Genomic DNA, 26,450 nt, shown 5'->3' with positions numbered 1-26,450 from the left:
GAAGGCTTTGAAGAATTGTTATTCATGTCTCATGTGGCAAGGAGCTGAGCCTGCTCCAGAAGGCAACCTCTAGAAACTGGCTGGTTTGGGGCACCACAGCAGTGGCTCAATGTATCCCCATCCCCTCCACAGTGCTGAGTCACCACTGTGCTCCCTGCCCCATTGACACAGCATCTGCTGGGGCCTATTGGCCAGCACTGACAAAAGGGCAACTGGTCAGTTGTGATTAATTTCCTGCTTTTGTGCAGCTCCTTCTCTGCTTAATGAACTCCCTGATGCAACATCCACAGCAAAGATGGGAGCAAAGGCATGCCCCAAATTCAATCAGCCCCAGATAGCTGACCAGGGGTTGGGGGGACCTCAAGATTCAGTTCTAAGCTTTCCCTCTGCTGCTGCTATCACAGACGTAATCCCACTCCCCAATTCCAAACACCCACTGCATGCTGAGGAGCTTTGTATTCTGTCTGTGCGGTTCACACCCCTAGTGTGCAAACTCTTGCACAATCCTGGGTCAATTTATGGTGGTTTCAGCCGAGTTTTGGGGTTCAGTTGAACTGGAAGTGAATCCTCTCCACTTGGTTCTTACACCACGTTATCCAGCCACTGCCAGTTTCCCACCCTTAACCTGAAGCTGCCACCTTCATCTTAGCTGTAGCTGTGCAATCCGTGCCCCCAAAAGTCTCCATCTCAGGCACATCCATCAGCCCCAGTGCATCTTCCTGGCCCAGGCTACATGGGAGCATCCAGCTTGTTTTCTTCAAACCTCAACAACGTTAAATTGATCTGCTCCTTCCCAGTCTAAACATATTGACTAAAGAACTCCCCTAAACTAATCTGAGCTATGATACATGCAGGTGCTGGCACTCCTGCTCTGCCTGGCTAACTCCACTAGACAAATGACTAGTGACAAGCCCGACACATCCCAGCCCTAACATTTAATTTACCTTTTTTTTTAGAGCAGTTATCAGTCTATTTGCAGACAGATTCTGGTCATTCCAGAGGCACTTTGTACCTTACCGCTCATTCTTGGTATTTGTAAAACACTGGGATTTGAACCCAGGACTTCCCACACAGACCTCTACCACTTGAGTAACTCCATTCACTGGTAGCAGTATTAGATTGTTAGGGACTATGTGGATCAGCCATTAGAGAGGGGACACAGCACATGTACAGCTGTAACAGGCTGGCTTTTTTATAGTGCTTGTGTATAGACCACTTTTTGTGTAAGATGTGGATCCACCCCCATCTTCCCTCCTTTTCTCTATCCCTCTCCAGTCCCTCTTCTATCCCCCTAGACTTCCTATCCACCCTTCTCCCAGTGCTCCTCCTTTCTTCCTGCCTGCTTTTATCCAGTATGAATCACCAGGAATGAGAATAAGAAGTCATTCAGAGATGCAGTTAACCTTCCCACTCTATGAATGAGTGCATCATCTATCAAAGAGCATCATCACAGTGCATCTAAAGTCTGACTAAGTACTTAGCTGTCGTTCATCACTGGGCTGTCCAGGCACCTTACCGACACTCATGAGTTTATCCTTGCAACAACCCAATCAGGTAGGGAAGTATTATCCCTATTTTCCTGGTGGGGAAACTGAAACACAGAAATTAAGGCCCAGATCCTCAGAGGTATTTAGGATCCTAACTTCCATTGAAATCAATGGAAATTAGGAGCCTAAATTTCTTTGAGGATCTGGTCCTAAGTGATTTGCCGAAGATCACACATGGCTAGGAATTGAATCCTGATCTCCTAAGGCCCAATCCAGCGCCTTTCCCACATGATCATTCCCCTGTATTTATGATTTGACTGGAGAATGGACTCCTAGAGTAAACATCTGGGTTATACTTTATTGCATCAACTCCCTTCCCCCCACACATTAAAAGCAAACTCAAAAGCTAGTAAATGCCAGAATTAAAGGTTGTTGTGGTTGTTGGTTCATGATCATGTAAAGACTGTCATAATGCACATGCACAAGGGGTCTCATAGGATTTCTGGCCTGACCACCCAGCCCAGGAAGGACTAACACCAGGCCCAAAGTCGTTTCAAGTCCTTTGTTCAGGGCAGAGTTTGTTCTTCAAACACAATAAAGCAGTTCAACATAAATTCCACATATAAACCTGGCCTTTCCCTGCCCTGCCCCAGTGTCTCCCGCAGGGTCCTTTCCCCTTGCATCTTTCTCCCCCTTGCACTACAGCCTCCCATAGGCACCAGCCTCCCTTCTGCAGACCTCCATTAGGTGAGCTTTTTCCTCCAGGACCCCCAGCCCTTTAGGGGGCAGAGCACCCTGTTCCGGGGTTGAAACAACCTTAATTCTGGAATTCCCTAACTCTTGAGCGTGCTTGAATTTGCAATCATGTTTTGTAGGTTTTTAAAAAATTTTTATTTGTAGTAAAGTATCACCTAAATGTTTTATATGTAAATCAGTTCTGGAGTCCTTTTACACTCCTAAACACTGGAACTTCTGCAGCTGGTCCTGATGGAGATAATTGTACTGAGCTAGACTTGTGTACTGGATTTGCTTAACAAGATTTAGGCATTAACTGTAAATACAATGAAAAGAAACTTGACTCTAAAGCCCAGTCCTGCAGTGAGCCACCATTGATTCATATTAAGGACACAGAGATTTGGGGCTCGCAGTCAATCCAGGATGCTTTTGGCTTCAAACCCTTACCTGGTGGCAGTCAATACACGCTGAGCGCAGATCTGAGCAGCTGGGATCCATTTCTGAACAACAGATGGAGCTGTAGGTCATCTTTCTGGGGCTGAGATTGAGTCACTGCTGCCCCCCACTCCAGTGATGCCTTTCCACAGGCCACTGTCTCAAGGGACAGGATCTCCCTCCAAGCTGAATGCATCTGCAACAGGCTGATCTGGGTGGAAAATGCCTCCTAGTGTGTTTCAGAGTCTCTCCTTCTCTCTCTCGGATTAGTTTCTTTCCACCACTCCTGCCCCCCAGCTGAAGGGCTCAAGGACCTGGACTGGAACTGGTCAAACAAGGGGTGTTTGGAAATGGCTTATATGATGAAGACACGTGACCCTCTAGGGCCTGGCTGAGACCCACCAAACTCATTACATACCATCAATGGGAACAACCACCATGCTTAGGATGTGTTTGTATGGCACCGTGGCCCCTGATCTGCACTCTGGGGACTACAGTGGTACAAATAAATGCAAAGCAGCAAAAGGCCATGCCATTCCCACTTGCCTGAGGCAATTCGTCTGCAGTAGTGAGATCCAGACACACTCCCCCTACAAAGAAGAATCAAATCCACATGGTAAACAGACCCACTGGAAGACAGAATCCCTTTATCTCCCTCAGAAAGGCTCCAGTTTGGATGTTTACTGCTCCCAATAGAATTAGGTCAAGTTGGATGCAAAATGGAGGCAGCAGGAGGATTTTAAATGCAGATGTTAGAGAAGGTAGACATGGACGCAAAGAGAGGAAGAGAGAGGGATGACGGGGGAAACACCAAGAGAATGGATGGGAGACATCAGCTGCTGGAATTATGAACCACAATGTCACTGGATTTCTGTGACCTGAAAAGCCTGGGAGGGTCTTGGAGGAACCTGAAGAGCCCCTCACATTCTCCAGTCCTCCCTCTTGAGTCGCTCATACCACTCAGGGCAGCACGGCGCCTCCTAGTACCGCACTGGGGTGTTGGGCCAGCACCGACTCCTTTGGGGGAGGACCCCCTACTGAGTCACTCACACCTCTCCCTGCAGCTCATGCGCCGTGGTGTCACCCTGGAGCATTGGCGCTCAGATATTGTGGTGAGGAGCAGAGCATGGAAACCGGTATAGAAGAGAATGGCATCAGGGTCAGCTTCGATTCAGAGGGGAGAGCGCCCTCTGCTGAGTCACACTGCTTTTCGCAACGCCCCAAGTGTACCTTGAGGGTCTCCCAGACAAATTCTGACTCGGGGTGACTAAATGCAGTGTTATAGTTGTGTTGGTCCCAGGATACTTGAGAGACAAGGTGGCTGAGGTAATATCATTTATTGGATCGACTTCTGTTGGTGAGAGAGACAAACTTTCGAGCTACACAGAGCTCTTCTTGTCTCTCTCACCAACATAAATTGGTCCAATAAATGATATTCCCTCACCCACCTTGTCTCTCATGGTTATTATCGCTTTCCTATTTTTTTGCAGCTGTCTCTGGCTCCTTCCCCGCAAGTCTGGGAGGCAGACTGCTGGCAGTATAATGATGCACCATACATCTGGATGTAATTGCTTACCTACCTTTGCAATGATTATTTCTGTGGGATGTTCTAGGGTGCAGACACCTACATAATCTGTAAACCTGGCTATGAATTCATGAATCTGTTATTTCTAAGCTGAGAGGGGCTGAAGATTGTGCAAAAGTAGTAGGGAGTCTGGACTGAGTGAGAATTTCAGGTCCTATTCCTGCAAACACTTAAGCATCTGAGTAACTTTATGCAGCCATTGAAATCAACAGCAGTATTCATATGCCTTAGTGAGTATTTCTCTTTTAATAAATCTGATCTTCTAATTATTGGAAATTTAAATATGGGATAAAAGGTGATTTTTTTAAAAAAAAATGCTCTTTTTTGTTTCTTTATAATGTGTTTAAAAGGCCACAATTTTTTTTCTAATTTCTTTTTCCTGCCTGTTTTATATCTCAGAACTTTGGGTCTTTTCTACCCCAAGCCCTACGGCTAACTGGAGAGCTACTAGGGTTATGAGCTCAAAGAAAAACACGTGGAGTGAAACACATTGAGAGAGAAGTGATTTTTATTATTACTCTATTTTTGTTAATTCCCATTTAAGTCAAACACTTGTGCACGGCCTAGTGGGTAAAGTACTGGATGTGGCCTCAACTGCCTCTACCATTCACCTGTGCATGACCCTGTGCAAGTCACTTCCTCCCTTGGTCTGTCTTGCCAATTTAGTCTGTAAACTCTTCAGTAGAGCTCCTGTGTCTCTCAACGTATTGTACAGCACCTTGCACAAGGGGCCCTGATCTCCGAAGTATCTAACGTGGGTTAAACAAAAGGTTAACATGTTTTAAAATGGCACGGCCCAAATCACCCCCAAAGCAACCAGCACTCTGTAAGAGATCTCATCAAAATTAGAACTCCCCCTACTGGCTCTGAGCCTAGGCCCCTCCAAAGAGATGCTGTGAGACACATACAACAAAGCATCATGGCCAGATTATTGAAAAGTGGCCACCGATTTGGGACGCTTCCATTTTTTGGATGCCTTGGGTCTGATTTTTGTGCGTTCAAAGCAGCTGCAGCAGGAATGGTGAGCCGTCAGCAGCTCTGAAGAATGAGGGTTTCAAAAGCCCCACAAGTGGCATCTGTTACTGGGCTCAGTGCAGGGAGTAACTGGGTGGAATTCTGTTCCCTGTGAAATACAGGAGATCAGACTAGATGATCTAATATCTCTCCTGGCCTTAAAAGCTCAGGGTATGTCTACACTTTGAGTGGGGTGTGTGATTCCTTGCTCCAGGAAACTTATTCACACTAGCGCTGCTCGAGTTAAAGTAGAGCAATAGTAAAGTAGTAAAGTAGAGTAAAGCGGCGCTTGCAGACAGAGGGACTAGCTCTCCGATGTATGGGTCTCTGGCCTCTGATGTGTGTGTGCTCAGGGAGGCTGGCCCTACCCACCGCTTGAACTGCCAAAGCTGCTCTCTATTTTTAGTGTGCCAGCTGAAGGCCTTGTTGTGCTGTACATACATCTAGTGAAAAGACGGTCCTTGCCCCAAAGAGCTTCCAATCCAGGTATAAAATGGGAGACGACAGCTGGGTAAAACAAACAGAAAACCGGAGGCCAAGCTAATAGCGAGGCAATGGTGATGAACATATAGCAGGAGCAGATCACAGCCTTATGGCAAGACTAGCATGCCCCTTAACATGCAGCATGTAATCTCTTTGGGCCAGGGATGGTCCTGTTCTTAAATGTGAATGCAGCTCCCTGGTTCTGGCCACTAGGCACTACTGCAATACAAGTGATATTAATAATTTAGCAGGGACTTTCTTTTGCAAAGCATAAGACAAACCCACATCAATCCTTTCGAGAGGTCGGTCAGTGTCGTCATCTCCCTTTTACAGATGGGGAAGTGACCTATCCAAGGTCATGCAGGGAGGCAGATTAGAGCTCTGGTCTCTCTTCGAGTGTGTCCTGTGACCCCATTAGGGATTGCAATCACAGAGACTTCCCCCATGCCACCTCTTGAGCCTCTGATCTTGGTGTCAGCCAGACTCTGCTGGAGCTGAAAAGAAACAGCTCCTGATGCTCTGAATCCTAAAGCAGGGGGGTTTCCCCAGATGCAACACTGTTCATTCACTACCCAGGAGAAAAACCCTTCGGTGTGGTGGTTTGTTTTGTTCAGCACAATCCCTCTCACTGATGATTTTAAAAAAGGCAGGAAAAGGCTGCCAGAGTCAACTCATTCTGTGTAACCAGAAGCAGCCTGAGGGGTTTAAGCAGCTGTAGTTTAATTACCGGTTTTTTTCGGTTAGCATAAATAATTTAAATTGGGTTCCTGTCATGAATTGTTTTATGTACTTAATAACCACACGGCCAAGCAAGGACAACAACTCAATAGAGGGGAATCAGGAAGGAAATCACATACTGTGCAGACAGTAGGCTGGAAAAGAAAAATAACAAATTCCCTCCCCTCCCCTTCTTCCCCAGAGAAAAAAGAATAGATGGTGTCAATCTTTTTATTGAGAGGTGTAATAAAGATGGGACTTACCTGGGAGAGGCAGAGCAGAGAGATGGTTTAACAGACTGATCGCCCAGAGAACTACATCCTTGTGTGGAGTCCAGTCCAAGACAGAGAGGGCTCTGTGGCCACATGCAAAGTGACTGGGGAGAGAGGAGCTGGGTACAAGCTCCCCCCCCCCAATTTAAAGCAGTGCTTTCCCCCCACCCCTTCTTGTTAGTACAGAACTGATGACAAGGCAAAGCAAGCTGATTAATTTCTCCTCCCTATCTCCGATCCCCTCCCTCTTACTCTTCCCTCATCATCAGGGAAATCTACCCCCCCCCCCTTCTCCCAGCGGCTGGGACTGTCAGCTGGCACTGGTTGTCTTCCAAGCTGGCTGTTCCGGAGTGGGGGGAAAGCACCATGCCCTGAGCTTGGCTGGGATCCGTACTTCACCCATCTACCCTCCCTCTTTTCCCCCACCTCATCCCACGTCCTCTGGCTGCAGGCGTTCTGGAAGATGAATTATTTTTCTTCAGATGAAGAGATGGGATGCTGGGCACAGCTGGCTGCATTAACCCTTTGCTGGCTGCAGGCAGCTCTTGTTCTTTCCTGAGGATCCGATGAGATACAGGTGAGTAGCACATGCCGGATATCAGGGTGGGAGGAGAGGAGTCTCTGGGGATGACAATAGCCATCTCTCTCAGATTTGTGTCCCCTTTGCATGCTGCCAAACCCACTTTCACAGATACAAATATGAGACAGGGCAATGAAGCCACAAAATTTGGGTCCAGACACCAGACTCCCTCAAAGCTGGTGGCATTCATGGTTGTTTGGCATTGGGGCATTAGTTCAGCCTTTTATAAAGGCAGGGGCCACTTGTGAAAATTCATCACTGGGGCTCAAATTTCAAGCACCCCCCACTCCGCAAAGTTCTCAAGGTGGTGGTTCACGCTCATCCTAGAGTATAAGCGATTGAAAGGAAGGAGCAGCAAGATGTGATCAAGTCAATTTCAACTCCTCTGTTTGGTGGTCTTAACCAGAACCCCAGTACCCTCCTTCCACATTGAAGTCAGTGTCTATCTCACCACTCCTTTTAACTCCTTCACTTGAGCTTTGTCAGCATTCCCAATTCAGAGTTCTGAGAGTCTGACCCAGAGCTAGAATCTATCTGTCTAGGATATTTCTAGGTGCCTGAGATGTAGCACCCAAGCTCTGGGTCCATGGGACATCTCTCTCATCTCTGGTTTTCAGGAGCATTGTTTTTGATCCCCTGAGCCTTTGCTCTGTTTGGGGGTGGGGGAGGGGGGATTGAGGGAGTGAGAGAAAGAGTGCGCTGTTACAAAAAGAGAGGCAGATGGGAGTTGGAGTTGCTGAGGTGATGATAAGAACTCTGCAAACCCTTTCCTCTCCATTATATTTCATACGTTCACCTCTTCCCCTCTCCGTTTCCATTCCTGGCCTTTCTCCCCGCAGTTAAAGAGTAATTTGGAGTTTCCCCATCTTCTCTGCCCAAAATCTACCGGGGATTGTTCCCTGCCTGCTTTTGTCCTTCTCTGTATAACCCCTCAAAAGACTGAACGAGAGAGAGGGAGAGATTGATTCTGGAGACAACAGTATTATTTTTGTCTCCTCCTCCTCGTCTGCTCCACAGAACAGATGCTTCCGGCAGGCATGAAGTGTACAGTCTCAAACTGCCTCTTTCAGTCCCTTTCTGCTTTTCACGCAGTACCCTGGCTAGCATGACCGGAGCTATTGAGATCTCCAGAGCAGAGCTAAAGGCGAGGGAGCTGTCAGCTCAGAAGGGTCAAAAGGGTCAGCTCAGAGCCTCCAGCTTAGCACTTCTCAGCCATTGCTCAGCCTGTGTGGCTTGGAGACGAGTTGATGTCTGCTGTCTAGCCTTTGGGAGGCTGCAGCTGGAAGTGTCTTGAGCTGGACTAAGAACAGACATTGCTGGAGATGCAGAGGGACTTTGGAGGGAAGGGCTGGTGATTCAGTTGAGTGAGCACTGGAGCAGTTTTCTTGCAGGCCAAAATCAGCTTGGGTCAGCGGTGGCCAGAAGTTGTCCCCATCTGACAGCTGTGTAATGGCTTAAGCATGGAATGAGTCAGATGGGGCTCAGCCCAGCTTCTGGTAGGACGAGGTCCCCATCACAAAGACACCACCATGCCTGGTCTTCTTTTAGCCATGTGGCAGCTGTTTGGAGGCCCCTGTGTGAAAGAAGTTGGTGGATTCTCAGTGCAGTTCCCAGCCTGGCAAGGATTCAGCTTCGCAAAGTGGCTGTGATAATGAGCCCCTGTTGGCTGTCTCCACAGACAGGCCAAGGACAGAGCAAGCCAGGAGACCCTCCCTAGAGGAGGCCCCTCCATGGCAAGGTGAGGCATACTAGGGTGTGTGGGAAGGGGTGGAGCGTGCTGCCCTGACTGTACCTTTATGGAAGATTCAGTTTCTGGGTCTGTCAAGCCAGCCCTTGATAAAAGTCTTCAGATTCCACTGGTCTGGGCAAAAGGATTCTGCAAAGGGGGATCATTCCCCCTACGGAGATTAACTGGAAACCATTCAGTGCGGGTTTCTAATGATCAGAGAATGAGCCCTTCTGTCCTCCACACCTCACTCCCCTCACAGCCGGCTGTCTGTGCTATGCAGGGAAACGCCAATTTACCGTCTTGTGCCTCCATTTCTCCATTGGTGAAGTATAATACTACTGAGATTAGAAGACCTTTGGGGGCAGAGGCTGACTCTTTGTTCTGTGTCTGTACAGCCCCGAGCCCAATGGGGGCCTGGACCATGGCTGGGGCTCCTAGGTGCTGCTGTAATATACCTAATAAATACTGTACAGTGCCCAGTATGATGGAGTCCTGATCTGTTACTGGGGCTCCTAGGCGGTACTGTAATGCACCTAATAAACAGGGTACAGCAGCTAGCACAATGAGGTCCTGGGTCATGACTGGGGCTCCCGGGCACTACCATGATACACCTAATAAATAATAATAACGTATTTCTTACAACAGTCCCTATATCCGACTATTACTAAGACTTACCTCAGTGGTGCTGTGCAGTGTAGAGTCCACCAGGTGCTTTGAGATCCAAGTGGTACAGCTGTGTAAAGCATTACAACTATCATTTGGTCATTATTATTAAGATTATTGATAGGTTTTTAGGGAGCACATGACCTGGGGAAAACCCCACCAGGAAGTGTGCTGCATAGGGAAGCAGCTTGTGCTGTAGCTGCTGGGAGACGCTCGCACGGCAGATCCATCTGTAGAGATGCAAAAACATTCTGTTTCCGGCAGAGAGCTGGATCTGGGTGACAGACAGGTGGGCAGTGAGAAGAAAATCCTTCAGGTCTGAAATCTCTGCCTGTTCTTGTTATCTGTCGTGCATCAGGGAAGACAATGTAGTTTAATGGTTAAAAGCAGACAGTCAGGTCTGAGTATGAGCTGTGGGGGTGAGGAAAGTATCTGAGAGACCTGGGTTCTATTCCTAGCTTTGGAAGGAATTATTGTAAGGTGGCTAGCTCAGATGATGGGGGCTCAGGACTTCTGTTTCTGTGGGGGGGAGAGAGAGTGTGGTCTAGTGGTTAAAGCAACAGAATTAGGTTTTGAGACTCCTGGGTCTAGTGGTTAGAACCAGGATGTACTATATTGATTGGCACTACAGAAAATCCATATATTGATAGATATCAAGGGAGTCAGGACTCCTGGGTTTTATTCCTGGCACTTGCCCTGCAAGTGGTAACTCTTTGCACTCTTTCAGGATGGGAGCAGGATTCTAGGGGCCACAGCCTGTGTCAGGAGAAACAGTAATGATCACTGCTTTTGGCTGTAGGTTTCTGGGCATGTGGCCTCTTCTGGCTGAATCCCTGCAAACACTCCTCCCTCCGTTTCTGATCTGTGTGGAGCTCCTCTGCTCACACTTCAGATGCTAAACTGGGTCAGGCTGAATCAGCACCTGGCTGGTCAGCTAAGGAAAATCCAGGTGTCGTGCGAAGTGGGGTTGATGATTCATTATTAGGGGGCATCCTTCCACTTAAGGCAGTACTAAATCAGCTTGGTGCTAGCAGGCACTGAACTGCAAGAAAAGTCACACGCAGACCTGGGGCCTGGCCATTTGTGCTCCTTAAAGGTCTCCTGGTAGTTTGCTCAAGAAATGGGAGATTAGCACTGATGCCTTGAGCAAATCCCAGTTTAGGTAATTTTATTCTTCATCCCTAAATCGCCCAGTGGTTTCAACTGGAAATGGCATTATCCTTCACTTCCTGTCTCAAACTGTTGGGCGGCGTTGCTGTTCACTCTTAAACAACTGGTGTGACCCCTGGTGGGTGAAATGACCTCTACGCAGATCCTGTACTCTGTACTTGGGGATGAAAGGTGCTAGACAGCTTTAAGCCATGAGAGGGTGACACACTTTAACTCTTTTTCTGCTGGTTTATCTTTCAGCATCTTCAGTGGTAGTGGTGTGAAGTGCTATCAGAAGAAGCCTGGGCAAAGGGGCTGGCTTGTTTGCACTGTGAATTTTAAGGAACTCTTGGCCTAGCATGGTCCACGTGACATATGTCAGTGGCTGCTCTATGATAACAGAGCTTCTTCAGTGCTAGCGGCTCCCTCAGCTCCTCAGTGATGACACAGCCAGCGTGGGGTGGGATTTTGGCCCCCACATGCTGGCTAGGTACATGGGACCAGGCATCTGAAGGGGATATTTGTGCTCTTATGTATCCAGCAGAGCTGGGCAAATTTGAATGGGTTAAGAGTACAGTCTTTATTTCCCCTCACCTCGTTGACTGCATATGAGGAGACTAAGGTTGGCTACCACGATCTGGGTCATCAGAGAATGAAATGTCAGCATGAGAGCACCTTATGTGGTGGTTACGGTACCACGCACAGCAGTCCAGCCGTCCCCTTTGCTGAGTCTCCACAGGCATTCGCTGTGCGCTTGTGCGTGTTTTAATCATGGAGACATTAACCTAATGGCTTCGGTGGGAAGTCACTGGCCCATTGCAGCAGAAAATTGTTAATGAGTGATGGGAATTGCTCACCCAGCTGTGCCCACGGCTATTCCATTCTCGCCACGGGTCCTGGGCAGTGATCACAAAGCCTTGGCAACAGCAGCAGTGTGAGAGGAGCTGGGGGAATGGCTAATGCTTTGCTGCTGCTATCCTATAGGCTAGGGCTGCCTAGCCCTTAGGTCTTTCTACTTAACTCTTTCTGCCCAAACAACTAAACCTCACAGCCTCGCTCCCCTGGGAGATAGGTATTAGCCCCATTGTATTAGGATTAGAGCTGAGCAAAAATTTCCAGATGAATAGTTTATTTGATGAAAAATGCCATTTTGGTCAACCTGAAATGATTGGAGAATTTGACACAAGGAGTTTTGGCCATTCACAAAATGGGCAGAGGAGGGGAGAAAGGGGAGGTGGAGAGGTACGGCTACTGCTGTAACCGCCTTTTTCTTCCCCCCGCACCTCCCCCCCCCAAGCCCTTTAGCTCAGTGGCTCAGGCCCTCACCTGGGACATAAGCAACTCAGGTTGGAATCCCCACTCTAGAAAAAGGTCCAACATGGACTTTCTTGATTCACTGAAAATTCTCCCCCAAACCCCCCGCAGATTTACGTCAACCTGAGCTATTTTTTTTTTCAAATTTTTGGAACTGCCACCAACCCAAAAAATCAGCTGTTTGCCCAACTCTTTATGTTTGCAGCTCCGTTGCTGTGCACAGCACTGTACAGACATCGAGGAATCATAGAATCACAGAATATCAGGGTTGGAAGGGACCTCAGGAGGTATCTAGTCCATCCCCCTGCTCAAAGCAGGACCAACCCCAACTAAATCATCCCAGCCAGGGCTTTGTCAAGTCGGGCCTTAAAAACCTCTAAGGATGGAGAGTGCACCACCTCCCTAGGGAACCTGTTCCAGTGCTTCACCACCCTCCTCATGAAAGTGTGTTTCTAATGTCCATCCTAGACCTCCCCCACTGCAACTTGAGACCATTGCTCCTCGTTCTGTCATCTGCCACCCCTGAGAACAGCTGAGCTTCATCCTCTTTGGAACCCCGCTTCAGGTAGGTGAAGGCAGCTATCAAATTCCCGTTCATTCTTCTCTTCTGCAGACTAAACAAGCCCAGTTTCCTCAGCCTCTCCTCGTAAGTCATGTAAGTCCCAGCCCCGATCCTGTTCGTTGCCCTCTGCTAGACTCTCTCCAATTTGTCCACAGCCTTTCTGTAGTGGGGGGCCCAAAACTGAACGCAATACTCCAGATGTGGCCTCACCAGTGACAAATAGAGGAGAATAATCACTTCCCTCAATCTGCTGGCAATGCTCCTACTAATGCAGCCCAATATGCCGTTAGCCTTCTTGGCAACAAGGGTACACTGCTGATTCATATCCAGCTTCTTATCCACTGTAATCCCAAGGTCCTTTCCTGCAGAACTGCTGCTTAGCCAGTTGGTCCCCAGCCTGTAGCAGCGCATGGGATTCTTCTGTCCTAAGTGCAGGACTCTGCACTTGTCCTTGTTGAACCTCATCAGATTTCATTTGGTCCAATCCTCCAATTTGTCTAGGTCACTCTGGACCCTATCCCTATCCTCCAGCGTATCTACCACTCCCCCCAGCTTAGTGTCATCTGTGAACTTGCTGGGGGTGCAATCCATCCCATCATCCACATCATTAATAAAGATGTTGAACAAAACCGGCCCCAGGACTGACCCCTTGGGTTCTCTGCTTGATGCCAGCTGCCAACTAGACATCAAGCCATTGATCACTACCTGTTGAGCCCGACAAGCTAGCCAGCTTTCTATCCACTTTATAGTCCAGTCATCCAATCCATACTTTTTTAACTTGCTGGCAATAATACTGTGGGAGACTGTCCCTGCTAGGAAGAGCTTACAGACTAAAGCTGTGATTTTCAAAGGTGCCCAAATCCCACTGAAATTTGACTCCCTCAGATCAGACTCCTTTGAAAATCTCAGACTGAATTTTAGGGAGGGGTAATCTGAGGCACGAGAGGTGACATGACTAGTTGGAAGTCTCGCAAGCTGTCTGTTCTCACCAATAGACCACAGTCCCTTCCCAGAACAAAGACTAGAACCAGAGAGGTGGAGATGAAAGGCTCTCGATCTCAATCCAGTATCCCCAACTCAGTGGGTTCTTGCCCATCCCTGATACCTCTGGTCCTACCTCTCAGCCGTCTATTAAATCTATTTGCTGTAAATTTGCAAACAGATCAGCATCCTCCCCACCTTACTCCTGTGTAAATATACCCCTCCCCCATGCTTTCTGCTAAGGTTTTTTTTAAACGATAGACACACATGTGCCACGGAAGCCGTGGCAGGTTTGTTTTGTGTACATGCCAGGCGCTCATGCCTTCTGCTGCAGCTGGGGCTCCAGAGAGCAATGTTTGCTGAGTTCTCATCAAAGCTCACTCTGTCTCTCTTACCTCTTCTCTGCAGCCTGGCAGCAGCAGCTGTCCTGTTCTGCCTGTTTCTGGGCTGTGATAGGTGCCACCCCGACCATTCCCTGTCCCAGTTTGTACTGAGACAGGGAAGCTGGCCTCAGGTCAAGGGGACAGGCTGGCTCAGGGCTGAGGAATGGCACCCAGGGCCTTTCCCCTCTAGGGGTGACAGCTTCATTGTGGTCCCAGGTTGGTAGGACTGAGGGTGGGAATCAGTGATGGGCTAAGGGGCCTTTTACTTCTAGGGCACCGTTTCCAATTCAGCCTTAGGTTCATAGTGATCAGATATCTGCCCCACTCATGCTGGCTGAATGTGTTTGCACCAGTGCACTCTGGAGACTAGTGGCTCTGCTAGGGTTGCCAACTTTCTACTCGCACAAAACTGAATACCCATTCCCTGCCCCTCCTCTGACGCCTCGCCAATGTCTCATCCCTTTTTAAGCCCCCGCCCCCACTCACTCCATCCCCCCCTCCCTCTGTCGCTTGCTCTCCCCACCCTCACTCACTCACTCATTTTCACCGGGCTGGTTCAGGGGGCTGGGGTGCTGGAGGGAGTGAGGGCTCTGGCTGGGTGTACAGGTTCCGTGGTGGGGCCAGAAATGAGGGGTTCAGGTTGTGGGACGGGTTCCGGGCTGGGGCAGGAGGTTGGGGCATGGGTGGGGGGAAAGGGCTCCAGCTGGGTTTGTGGGCTCTGAGGTGGGGCTGGGGATGAGGGGTTTGGGGGTGCTCCAAGCTGGGACTGAGGGGTTCAGAGGATGGGAGGGGGATCAGGGCTGGGGCAGGGGGTTGGGGCCCAGGAAGGGGTCAGGGGTGCAGGCTCCAGGCGGCACTTACCTCAAGCAGCTCCTGGAAGCAACAGCATGTCCCCACTCCGGCTCTCTTACACAGAGGCGCAGCCAGGCAGCTCTGCACGCTGCCCTGTCTGCAGGCGCTGCCCCTGCACTCCTTTTGGCCATGGTTCCCAGCCACTGGCAGCTGTGGTGGTGGTGCTTGGGGCGGGGGCAGCGTGCGGAGCCCCCTGGCTACCTCTACACGTAGGAGCTGGAGGGGGGACATGCCGGCTGCTTCCCAGGAGCTGTGCGGTGCGGAGGCTAGCGGGGAGCCTGCCAGCCCCGCTGCGTGGCACTGCCAACTGGACAGTCAACAGTCCAGTCAGCAGTGCCGACCAGAGCTGCCAGGATCCCTTTTCGACCGGGTGTTCTGGTCGAAAACCGGACACACCTGGTCACCCTAGCTCGGCAGGCAATAGTTATTCAGAGAAACACATGAGGTGATTCACTGGAGTGTCCTACTAGAGCTCTGTGGAAGGAGATGCAGTGCAGTCAGTTACACAGGCATGTTAGAGGAGATGCCCTAAAAAATACCTAACCCATGCACTGAGAGAAAGACTGTTAACTTCCCCAGTTACTAAGAGCGTATCGGCTGTGTGGTGTATGGACAGAATCCCTTTCCATGCCGCTAACTGGTGACAAACTCAGCTAACAACTGTATTGGAGACTGGACCCTAAAGAAGTGGCAAACCCCAGCAGCCACCAATCTGCACTGAGTCAGGGCCGGAACTCCTTGCTGGGCGACAGGCTGAGCCTCAAGATATGTCTAGACCCCGGCAAAAGCGTGCTTGCAGCTCGGGTGGACATGCCCGTTCTAGCTGGTGTGGGGAGTGGGGGCAGCTTCAGTGCACACTCCTGCCCCACTACCGGCCTACCATGGACCCCGGCTATGTGCTTGGATTGCTGGCCCATGCCGGGGTCATCGAATCATAGAATATCGGGGTTGGAAGGGACCTCAGGAGACATCTGGTCCAACCCCCTGCTCAAAGCAGGACCGATCCCCAGTTTTTGCCCCAGATCCCTAAATGGCCCCCTCAAGGATTGAACTCACAACCCTGGGGTTTAGCAGGCCAATGCTCAAACCACTGAGCGATCCCTGCCCCGTGTCCATGCTGCTCTTCACTGCTCTTGTTACCTACGCCAGCTAGATTGAAGCTAGCATGGGCAGCCCTCCCTGCTTTGCAATCACTTCTCCATTTGCAGTGTAGATGTACCTTCAGCCTCTTTTTGTGCAAACTCACTTGGTCTCAGCTCATCTCTGCAGGAAGAGGAGGGCTAGTTTAGCCGAAATAGACAAGAAACTTTGTTGCAGAGAAATAGAGGAGAAGGGATGACAGGTTCCCATCTTGTTTGGAGTTTCCTGTGTGAAGGAGCCCCTGCCCCCCACATGCCTGAGGAGCTCATTCTGCTATAGGAGTACAGCTACAGGGCCACTGAAGTCCTTCAGCGTGGACACTACAGTGAGACAGGTGGGCTTCTCCACCTCCCCGAGAGGTGGTATCTCAGTTGACAGAAGAATTCTTCCGTCAGCATGGTGCTGTCTACACTGGGACTTAGGTTGGCTTAACTGTATCGCTAGGGATGTAGATTTTTCACACCCCTGAATGACGTATTTGGGTCGATCTAATTTTCTAGTGTAAACCAGCCCTCAGCTAATGTTTGTACAGCACTTTGAAGACTAAAAGCACCCTGTGCTAAGTATTACCAGGGAGAGAGAGCATGGTCTTGTGATCATTCAGAATCTAAATCCTCCCCATGTCATCAGATGTCACTTAGGGCATAAACAAGGCTCTGCCAGGCCTGCCTATCATGTTGTTTGCCAGAATGGCTGCAGCGTTGTGTTTCTATAACTCCACTTTTTCACGAGGATCAGTTGTTGGCCTATTATTCAACCCCCCATCTGGAGAGCCACTTGGCAGCTTTTCTTCTGGTTCCTAACTTTTGACCTGCCTGACTTGGGTGGCTATTCCAGGAGCTGAAACTCCCACCAGCATTGGAACACACAGGCCTTCCCACCACATCACGATTCAGGGAAAGCTCGTGTTGATTCTTATTTATATTGAAGCAGCATCAACATGAATCGATCAAGAGGCTTCAGCCAGGTCAGAGTCTCATGGGACTAAGTACAGTAGGAACATGTAGTGTATGACAGTCTCTACCCCAGAGAGCTTTCAGGCTTTAAGGGTGAGTTTTATGAGAGGGAAACAGGATTCCTGGCTTCTGTGCCAGCTCTGCCACTGACTTGTGTGACCTTGGGAAGTCGCTTCCTCTCTCTGTGCCTCAGCTTTTCCATCTGGAAAATGGACATAATACCGTAACGAACTGATGCGTGCATGTGTGAGAGCGTGAGACCACTGCCTCTACAGGACGGAATTGGTGTATTATAGGCCCTACACAGCTAATGGTGATCCCTTTCACTTGTACTGACTGCAGTTAGATTGTAGGTGCTGCAGGCTGCTTTTGAAAATGTGGGCCTTTGCCCCTCTAATTAGGGCTGGTTAGAAAACAGAGGAGGAAAAGTTCATGCTAAACCTTTTGAATTTTCGCCTTTGCTTTTTTGTGGATATTTGAAATTTTGGAATTCAGGAAACTTTGCCCAGCTCTGCTGGTAATTGCTTCTCTCAAGTCCCACAGCAAATTGCAGTGAGTGAGTCCAACTGTTAGGGAAATGCCTTTTCTTTCTGCAAGCCGGCAGTTTTAACCAGGCCACATGCTCCATATGATGATGCTTAATTGTTTCATGCATTTATAAATGCAAGATCTCATGCGTTTAGGTCAGGCTTGACTAATGACCTAGCTAGGCCTGCCCTGAACTCAAGTAGATGCAAGCTAACATTCTGGCTCTGTTTTAACAGGCCTAAATTAATTTAAGGCAGTTAACTTGCGTCTTCACAAGAGCGCAGATTATCCCTCTTGGACCTTCAGCTGAAGGATCTGACGCTGGCCATCGTCAGAGACAGGATACTGGGCTGCTGGGCTGACCCGATATGGCTATCCTTATGTTCCTAAGCATATTTTTCTTGATTTTTTAAAAAAATAGTTCCATTTTAACAAATTAATTCTCTGCCAGAATGTTTCCAGCATCTCTCAGGGTGCTCAGAGCTCCCCCTGGTGGCCAATTTAACACACGGACATTTTTAAATGATCCATTTGGTGCTCGCCGCGAGGGCTGTTTTTATTTTTGCTCCTCTGTACCAAGCTGTGGATTCAAAAACTCATGTTGGGCTGGTGTTTACGTTAGAAATCCTCAGAGGTGGCTCTTTATCTTTTATTTATATTTTTTAATGTCTGAAATGTGCCTAATTTGTAAAATCTCCAAGGTGCCAGAACAAAATTTGAAAGAGCAAGTGTATTTCTTAGAGCTTTAAACACCAGTTTGAAGTAAGATGGATTGATAGAGAAGGATTGGAATTGGACTCCCAGAGCCAAACCTCCCTGAAGCGCCGATCCAGCTTCAAAATGTGTCTAAGGAGACGCACATACATAGACACTGCTCTTGCTCTCTGTTTGTCCCTGAGACACGTAATTGTTGTTTTTCCTTACATCTAAAAGCCACCTGGATGGCAAGTCAGTGCTGGCTCCATGTGTATGGAAGAAGTAACCGCTTCTTCTACATCCATCTCCGCATCACTTTCCAGTTCACCCCCTCCACATGGAGCGCCCTCCCTGTTCTGTTGCGCCCAGTCTTCATTGCAGCCTCGCCCGGAGACGTGCTCCTGAGGAGGGATTCAACTGTAATATTTATTCTTATAAAAGTAAAACTATTTCCCCATGTTTATTCCCCCCCTCCACACCCCACTGTTCCTCAGATGTTCTTGTCAGCTGCTGGAAATGCCCCACCTTGATTATCACTACAAAAGGTTCCCCCGCAACTCCTGCTGGTAATAGCTCACCTTAAGTGATCATTCTCTTGTTACAGTGTGTATGGTAACACCCATTGTTTCATGTTCTCTATGTATATAAATCTCCCCACTGTATTTTCCACTGAATGCATCCGATGAAGTGAGCTGTAGCTCACGAAAGCTTCTGCTCAAATAAATGTGTTAGTCTCTAAGGTGCCACAAGTCCTCCTGTTCTTTTTAAAAGAATTCCACTTGCTCTAGCAAGATGTGCCCAACCCCAGCCTCACTAATGGCATGATCCTGTCACCGTCCTCATCTGCTCCCTTCTGTTTGTCACCCCCATTCGTCACATCCTGTCTATGATTAGATTGGGAGCTCTTCAGGCAGCAAGCACATCTGATTCATACACCCCTTGCTCTAGCCACCTCACTTCCTCCCAAACCCAAGGACAAAACCCTGGTGCCCTAAATCTCAATACCTTGCTCCTACCACTAAGCCATGTTTTCCTCCCAGAATCAGGAAGTCAACTCAGCAGCCCTGACATCCAATCTTCTGCTCTAACTACTGGACCCAGTCCTATCCGAGAGTAATAGATAGAAGTCCTGGAGTCCTAACCTTACGATGCCCATTGTGCAAGGCAATATTGTCTCATTGTTTTCTTATACTCCCTTGTCTGTCTATATCCATCTGTTGTCTGATACTTAGATTATAAGCTCCTTGGGGAAGAGACTGTCTTTGCTCTTTGTACAGTGCCTAGCACAATGAGATCCTGGCATATAACTAGGGTCCCTAGAAGTGAAGGTAATACAAATAATAAATAATAATAATATCACGTCTTCCCATCCCACACCCATATAACTGCAGGGCAATATTTCACTGAATGACATCTGAAAGAATATCTGAAAAAAACTCTTAACCCTCCTCAAGATACCTCTCCAGCTCTTGCTAAATTCAACTCAGATGTGAACCTTGGAGAAAATGGAGGGTGTTAGAACCATGACATTTCCAATAATTCTCCATCGGACCCATTTACTGTACCCGGCCCTCCTCCTCCCGCACGTATCAAATCTGCATAGTGGGTGCTCTGCTTAATGATCATACCAGAAGGAGGGACAGCTAGGCCTGTGTGTTTCTTGAGACAGCAGAACGCAGTGCGAATTCAGGACGTGTGTGTGTGAGAGAGAGAGAGAGAGAAAAGGGGGACACTATGGTGGAGGCAGTGCTGTTCGCTCAGCAGAGGGGTGCAAGCCACTCTCAAACAACGGATGTGGACTGTTTTGGCAATGTGTGAAAGGATTCCTCCCTTTGCCTTTCCTCTATCTAAAAGGACCCCCCCCACACACCTCCCGTGTTTTGCCTCCATCAATATTAAAGGTTTTAAAAGCTCTAACACTAAACCACATAATTCTCTGTGGATGATGGTCTCAGAGCTGCAGTTAGAACCCAGGAGTCCCAGCGCTACCATTTGACCAACATTCTCTCTTAGAGGTGGGACTAGAACCCAGAAGTCCTGACCTACAGTTGCCAGCTATAATCACTGGACCCCTCTCTCCTCCTGTGTACAGGAATCTCTGTACTTCTCTCCTACTCCATCACGGCACTGGTTCTGTCTCTCCCCCTCTCAGTCCTGCCTCACACCAGGGAAGGAGGGGTGTGTTTCTGCCCTCTCCCCCATCCCATTCTTTTCACAGAATTGATCTCCTCCTGACCCCCTTATGTGTCCTGTCTCCACAGCTTTCCATTCACAGCCATCTGGAAAGACCCATGGATGGCGAAACATACCGTGGTCCACACTTCCATGCTGTCGCCTCCCAGCTACTATGACGCCGTGCACGAGGGCCGTGGGCCAGCCACCCCGGACTACCCCTTCCACGGTGGCTTCCCCAGCTTCCAGGACATGCAGTACCACCAGATGAGCCCCAGCCAGGAGGCCCCCTCATTCAAGAGGCGCGGTGGTGTGGTGGACCACCGTGATGTCATCATGGCACATCAAGCCCACAAGATCCACAGCACCCCCCAGGCACGGCGCAAGGAGTGGGAGTAAGTAGAAGGCCAGTTCCATGCAGTAGGGCTGGCAGTTCTGTCAACCAGGTCACAGGGGGTCAGATCAGTCACTGTGTGCCATTTTGTTTTCCATGAAAGACCATGCCCTGGGGAAACCAAGGCTTGCTTCTTGCTCTTTTGACTTCCCCATCACTGGAGGCCTCCATCTATGAGCTCCCACTCCTCTAGCTACTCCACAGTTCCAGGCAACTTAGAGGATACCTGAAAACATGGTACCGATATGGATTCCCCCAGGGGGCCCTACTACAGACCACTGATCCAGCACAGCGGGGCGGGGCGGGGGATACCAAGCTAGAGGAGCCATCAGTCTGATATATGGACCAGTGGTCTGTCCCAGTGTTCCAGGGTAGGAGGGGCTACTGCAGTGGTTCTCAACCTGGGGTCTCCAGACCCCTGGGGGTTTGCAGACTATCTCTAAGATTTCCAGTGGGGTCCGCACCTCCATTTGAAATTTTTTCAGGGTCTGCAAATGGAAGAAGGTTGAGAACCACTGGGCTACCAGGCTACAGTGTGATCTCGTGTGGTAGGGAAGGGGAGGGTACCTACTTAGTGGGCCCCATTAGGCTGATCCAATGCAGCAGGAATGGAGGGGTAGGGATACTGGGGCTAGATGATCCCATTGGGCTCATCCAGTGCATCTGATATGGGAGGGTACTGAGATAGATAGGCCCATTGGTCCAATCCAGTCCAGCAGCGAGTTGGGGGACACTGGGCTAGATGGTCCCATTGGTCTGATCTGGAACTGCAAATCCTCTTGTATATTCAAATCCTTCCCTTCTGACGTCATTTTGCACCGTGCTTTGGATCTAATCCCTAGGTCCTGTGTCAGCAGTCTGCTGACATCTGGTGGCTGCTCAGGCCCCCAGACTTTGTGAATTAATCTCATTTCGGAAGAACTCCACATTTGCGTTAATGGTTAACACTGATTTTGATGTACCTGGCCACCTCCTTCCCCCTCCCTCCTGGTCCCTCAGACTCACTTCCCTCGCTTTCCAACCTGTTATCTTTCTTTCTGGTTTTAAGAAATCCCAGCTTGTTGCCTTGGAAATGCTGCTATATCCACCAGAGGATCATGGTGTTACTACAGGCTGAGGGAGGCCCCTGATGGGAGGGGTTGGGGTGAAGGGGATACCCTGATGCCAGGGAATAGCAGGGAGTGTGAAAAATAGTCCTGCTATAATGTGATTGCTAAATGCAGCTGACATGGGTAGTAGCTACGGGAGCTGCAGCTGAGCCATCCTGTGCTGTGGTACAGTAAGCTCTTACCAGCGAAGCAGGTGTAGGCTTGCTCAGTGTACAGAGAAGAAAACTGAGTGATGCTGGTGATCTAGTGTAGGGTGCTCTCCTCTGTGCCATGGATGGTGTCTTTGGGTGCTCTCGTCTCTGGCTCAGTGCTGACGCCAGCCTTGTAAAGGGTGTTATGCTGCTAGAGGCACCCATGTTCAAATTAGCTGTCATAACGAGACTTGTGGTCATTAAAGATCATGTGGCACTTTTTGCAGGAGTCCCAGTGTTAGCTCAAGATGATTGGTCTAATTCCAAGCTAGATAATTCTAGTTTGCGGCCCTGAATTCTCCTTGCAGTTTCAACTGGATACAGAATTCCCTTTCACTTCCGGTCCTAATGTGATAAGCAGCCTTGCTATGGGCTTTTAAATGCACAGTCCTATCCCAGAGGTGGCTGAGTTTCAGTGGGTGGGTGAGTGGTTTCTGTGTGCAAAGTTTGTACTGTTTGTTTGGAAAGCACAACAGGCCGATTTAGAAGAATGATGCTATAGATCTGATAGAGCTTTGAATGTGCCTATCACTTGGTATCAAGCTGCTGATGACTCATCTCCCCCGTCCCAACAATATTCCCTTTGGTAAAAAGAAAAGGAGTACTTGTGGCACCTTAGAGACTAGCCAATTTATTTGACAGGTTTCAGAGTAGCAGCCATGTTAGTCTGTATTCGCAAAAAGAAAAGGAGTACTTGTGGCACCTTAGAGACTAACCAATTTATTTGAGCATAAGCTTCCGCGAGCTACAGCTCACTTCATCGGATGCATACTGTGGAAAGTGTAGAAGATCTTTTTAAACACAAAAAGCATGAAAAAATACCTCCCCCCACCCCACTCTCCTGCTGGTAATAGCTTATCTAAAGTGATCACTCTCCTTACAATGTGTATGATAATCAAGTTGGGCCATTTCCAGCACAAATCCAGGTTTTCTCTCCCCCCCCGCCCACAAACCCACTCCCCTGTTGGTAATAGCTTATCTAAAGTGACCACTTACATATACAACACACACTTTGCTTCTCTACAAAAGAAAAAGGACACTAAACTTTCTAAACTACTACATGCCACAAGGGGCCACAGCAATGGTTCCCTCAACCCACCCAGCAATATTATTAACCTATCCAACTATTCTCTTAGCCCAGCAGAAGCAGCTATCCTATCTCGGGGCCTCTCCTTCTGCCCCTCCACCCCCACGAACATGATACAGTTCTGTGGTGACCTAGAATCCTATTTTCAACGTCTCCGACTCAAGGAATATTTCCAACATACCTCTGAACAACATACTAATCCACAGAGACCTCCCTACCAACGCTACAAAAAGAAGGATTCTGGATGGACTCCTCCTGAAGGTCGAAACAACAGACTGGATTTCTACATAGAGTGCTTCCGCCGACGTGCACGGGCTGAAATTGTGGAAAAGCAGCATCACTTGCCCCATAACCTCAGCCGTGCAGAACACAATGCCATCCACAGCCTCAGAAACAATTCTGACATCATAATCAAAAAGGCTGACAGAGGAGGTGCTGTTGCCATCATGAATAGGTCAGAATATGAACAAGAGGCTGCTCGGCAGCTCTCCAACACCACTTTTTACAAGCCATTACCCTCTGATCCCACTGAGAGTTACCAAAAGAAACTCCACCATCTGCTTAAGAAACTCCCTGAAAAAGCACAAGATCAAATCCGCACAGACACACCCCTGGAACCCTGACCTGGAATATTCTATCTGCTACCCAAGATCCATAAACCTGGAAATCCTGGGCGCCCCATTATCTCAGGCATTGGCACCCTGACAGCAGGATTGTCTGGCTATGTAGACTCCCTCCTCAGGCCCTACGCGACCAGCACTCCCAACTACCTTCGAGACACCACTGACTTCCTGAGGAAACTACAATCCGTCGGTGATCTTCCTGATAACACCATCCTGGCCACTATGGATGTAGAAGCCCTCTACACCAACATTCCACACAAAGATGGACTACAAGCTGTCAGGAACACTATCCCCGATAACATCACGGCTAACCTGGTGGCTGAACTTTGTGACTTTGTCCTCACCCATAACTATTTTACATTTGGGGACAATGTATACCTTCAGATCAGCGGCACTGCTATGGGTACCCACATGGTCCCACAGTATGCCAACATTTTTATGGCTGACTTAGAACAACGCTTCCTCAGCTCTCGTCCCCTAACGCCCCTACTCTACTTGCGCTATATTGATGACATCTTCATCATCTGGACCCATGGAAAAGAAGCCCTTGAGGAATTCCACCATGATTTCAACAATTTCCATCCCACCATCAACCTCAGCCTGGTCCAGTCCACACAAAAGATCCACTTCCTGGACACTACAGTGCTAATAAACGATGGTCACATAAACACCACCCTATACTGGAAGCCTACTGACCGCTATTCCCACCTACATGCCTCCAGCTTTCACCCTGACCACACCACATGATCTATTGTCTACAGCCAAGCTCTGTGATACAACCACATTTGCTCCAACCCATCTGACAGAGACAAACACCTACAAGATCTCTATCAAGCATTCTTACAACTACAATACCCACCTGCAGAAGTGAAGAAACAGATTGATAGAGCCAGAAGAGTTCCCAGAAGTCACCTACTACAGGACAGGCCTGACAAAGAAAATAACAGAACGCCACTAACCGTCACCTTCAGCCCCCAACTAAAACCCCTCTGTCAAGGTTCCTCCCCCACTCTGAACTCTAGGGTACAGATGTGGGGACCTGCATGAAAAACCTCCTAAGCTTATCTTTACCAGCTTAGGTAAAAACTTCCCCAAGGTACAAAATTTTCCACCCGTTGTCTTTGGACTGGCCGCTACCACCACCAAACTAATACTGGTTACTGGGGGAAGAGCTGTTTGGACGCGTCCTTCCCCCCAAAATACTTCCCAAAACCTTGCACCCCACTTCCTGGACAAGGTTTGGTAAAAAGCCTCACCAATTTGCCTAGGTGACTACAGACCCAGACCCTTGGATCTTAAGAACAATGAACAATCCTCCCAACACTTGCACCCCCCCTTTCCTGGGAAATGTTGGATAAAAAGCCTCACCAATTTGCATAGGTGACCACAGACCCAAACCCTTGGATCTGAGAACAATGAAAAAGCATTCAGTTTCTTACAAGAAGACTTTTAATAAAAATAGAAGTAAATAGAAATGAAGAAATCCCCCCTGTAAAATCAGGATGGTAGATATCTTACTGGGTAATTAGATTCAAAAACATAGAGAACCCCTCTAGGCAAAACCTTAAGTTACAAAAAAGATACACAGACAGAAATAGTTATTCTATTCAGCACAATTCTTTTCTCAGCCATTTAAAGAACTCATAATCTAACACATACCTAGATAGATTACTTACTAAAAGTTCTAAGACTCCATTCCTGGTCTATCCCCGACAAAGACAGACTATAGACAGACACACAGACCCTTTGTTTCTCTCCCTCCTCCCAGCTTTTGAAAGTATCTTGTCTCCTCATTGGTCATTTTGGTCAGGTGCCAGCGAGGTTACCTTTAGCTTCTTAACCCTTTACAGGTGAGAGGAGCTTTCCCCTGGCCAGGAGGGATTTCAAAGGGGTTTACCCTTCCCTTTATATTTATGACACCCTCCAACACATTATTAAGGATCTACAACCTATCATGAAGGATGACCCAACACTCTCACAAATCTTGGGAGACAGGCCAGTCCTTGCCTACAGACAGCCCCCCAACCTAAAGCGAATACTCACCAGCAACCACATACCACACAACAGAACCACTAACCCAGGAACCTATCCTTGCAACAAAGCCCGTTGCCAACTGTGCCCACATATCTATTCAGGGGACACCATCACAGGGCCTAAGAACATCAGCCACACTATCAGAGGCTCGTTCACCTGCACATCCACCAATGTGATATATGCCATCATGTGCCAGCAATGCCCCTCTGCCATTTACATTGGTCAAACTGGACAGTCTCTACGTAAAAGAATAAATGGACACAAATCAGATGTCAAGAATTATAACATTCATAAACCAGTCGGAGAACTCTTCAATCTCTCTGGTCACGTGATTACAGACATGAAAGTTGCGATATTATAACAAAAAAACTCCAAATCCAGACTCCAGCGAGAGACTGCTGAATTGGAATTCATTTGCAAATTGGATACAATGAATTTAGGCTTGAATAGAGACTGGGAGTGGCTAAGTCATTATGCAAGGTAACCTATTTCCCCTTGTTTTTTCTTACCTCCCCACCCCAGACGTTCTTGTTAAACCCTGGATTTGTGCTGGAAATGGCCCACCTTGATTATTATAAA

At 48.5% G+C, this 26,450-nt stretch overlaps 1 protein-coding gene across 1 annotated transcript in view; it reads left to right on the top strand.

Moving 5' to 3' along the window:
* Positions 1 to 20,562: 20,562 nt before the first annotated feature.
* Positions 20,563 to 26,450, top strand: part of CACNA1A (calcium voltage-gated channel subunit alpha1 A) — a 179,965-nt gene continuing 174,077 nt past the window's right edge. The window contains exon 1 of the mRNA XM_084610174.1: positions 20,563 to 20,828. Within this exon, the coding sequence (XP_084466300.1) occupies positions 20,587 to 20,828 (242 nt within the window). The 5' untranslated portion in view covers positions 20,563 to 20,586. The remainder of the gene's footprint in view (positions 20,829 to 26,450) is intronic.

Source organism: Lepidochelys olivacea (assembly GCF_965140295.1).
Source record: "Lepidochelys olivacea isolate rLepOli2 genome assembly, chromosome: 20".
NCBI classification, from domain to species: Eukaryota; Metazoa; Chordata; order Testudines; family Cheloniidae; genus Lepidochelys; species Lepidochelys olivacea.
Note: the sequence above shows the minus strand (reverse complement) of the source record. Positions and strands in the feature narration are given on the sequence as shown.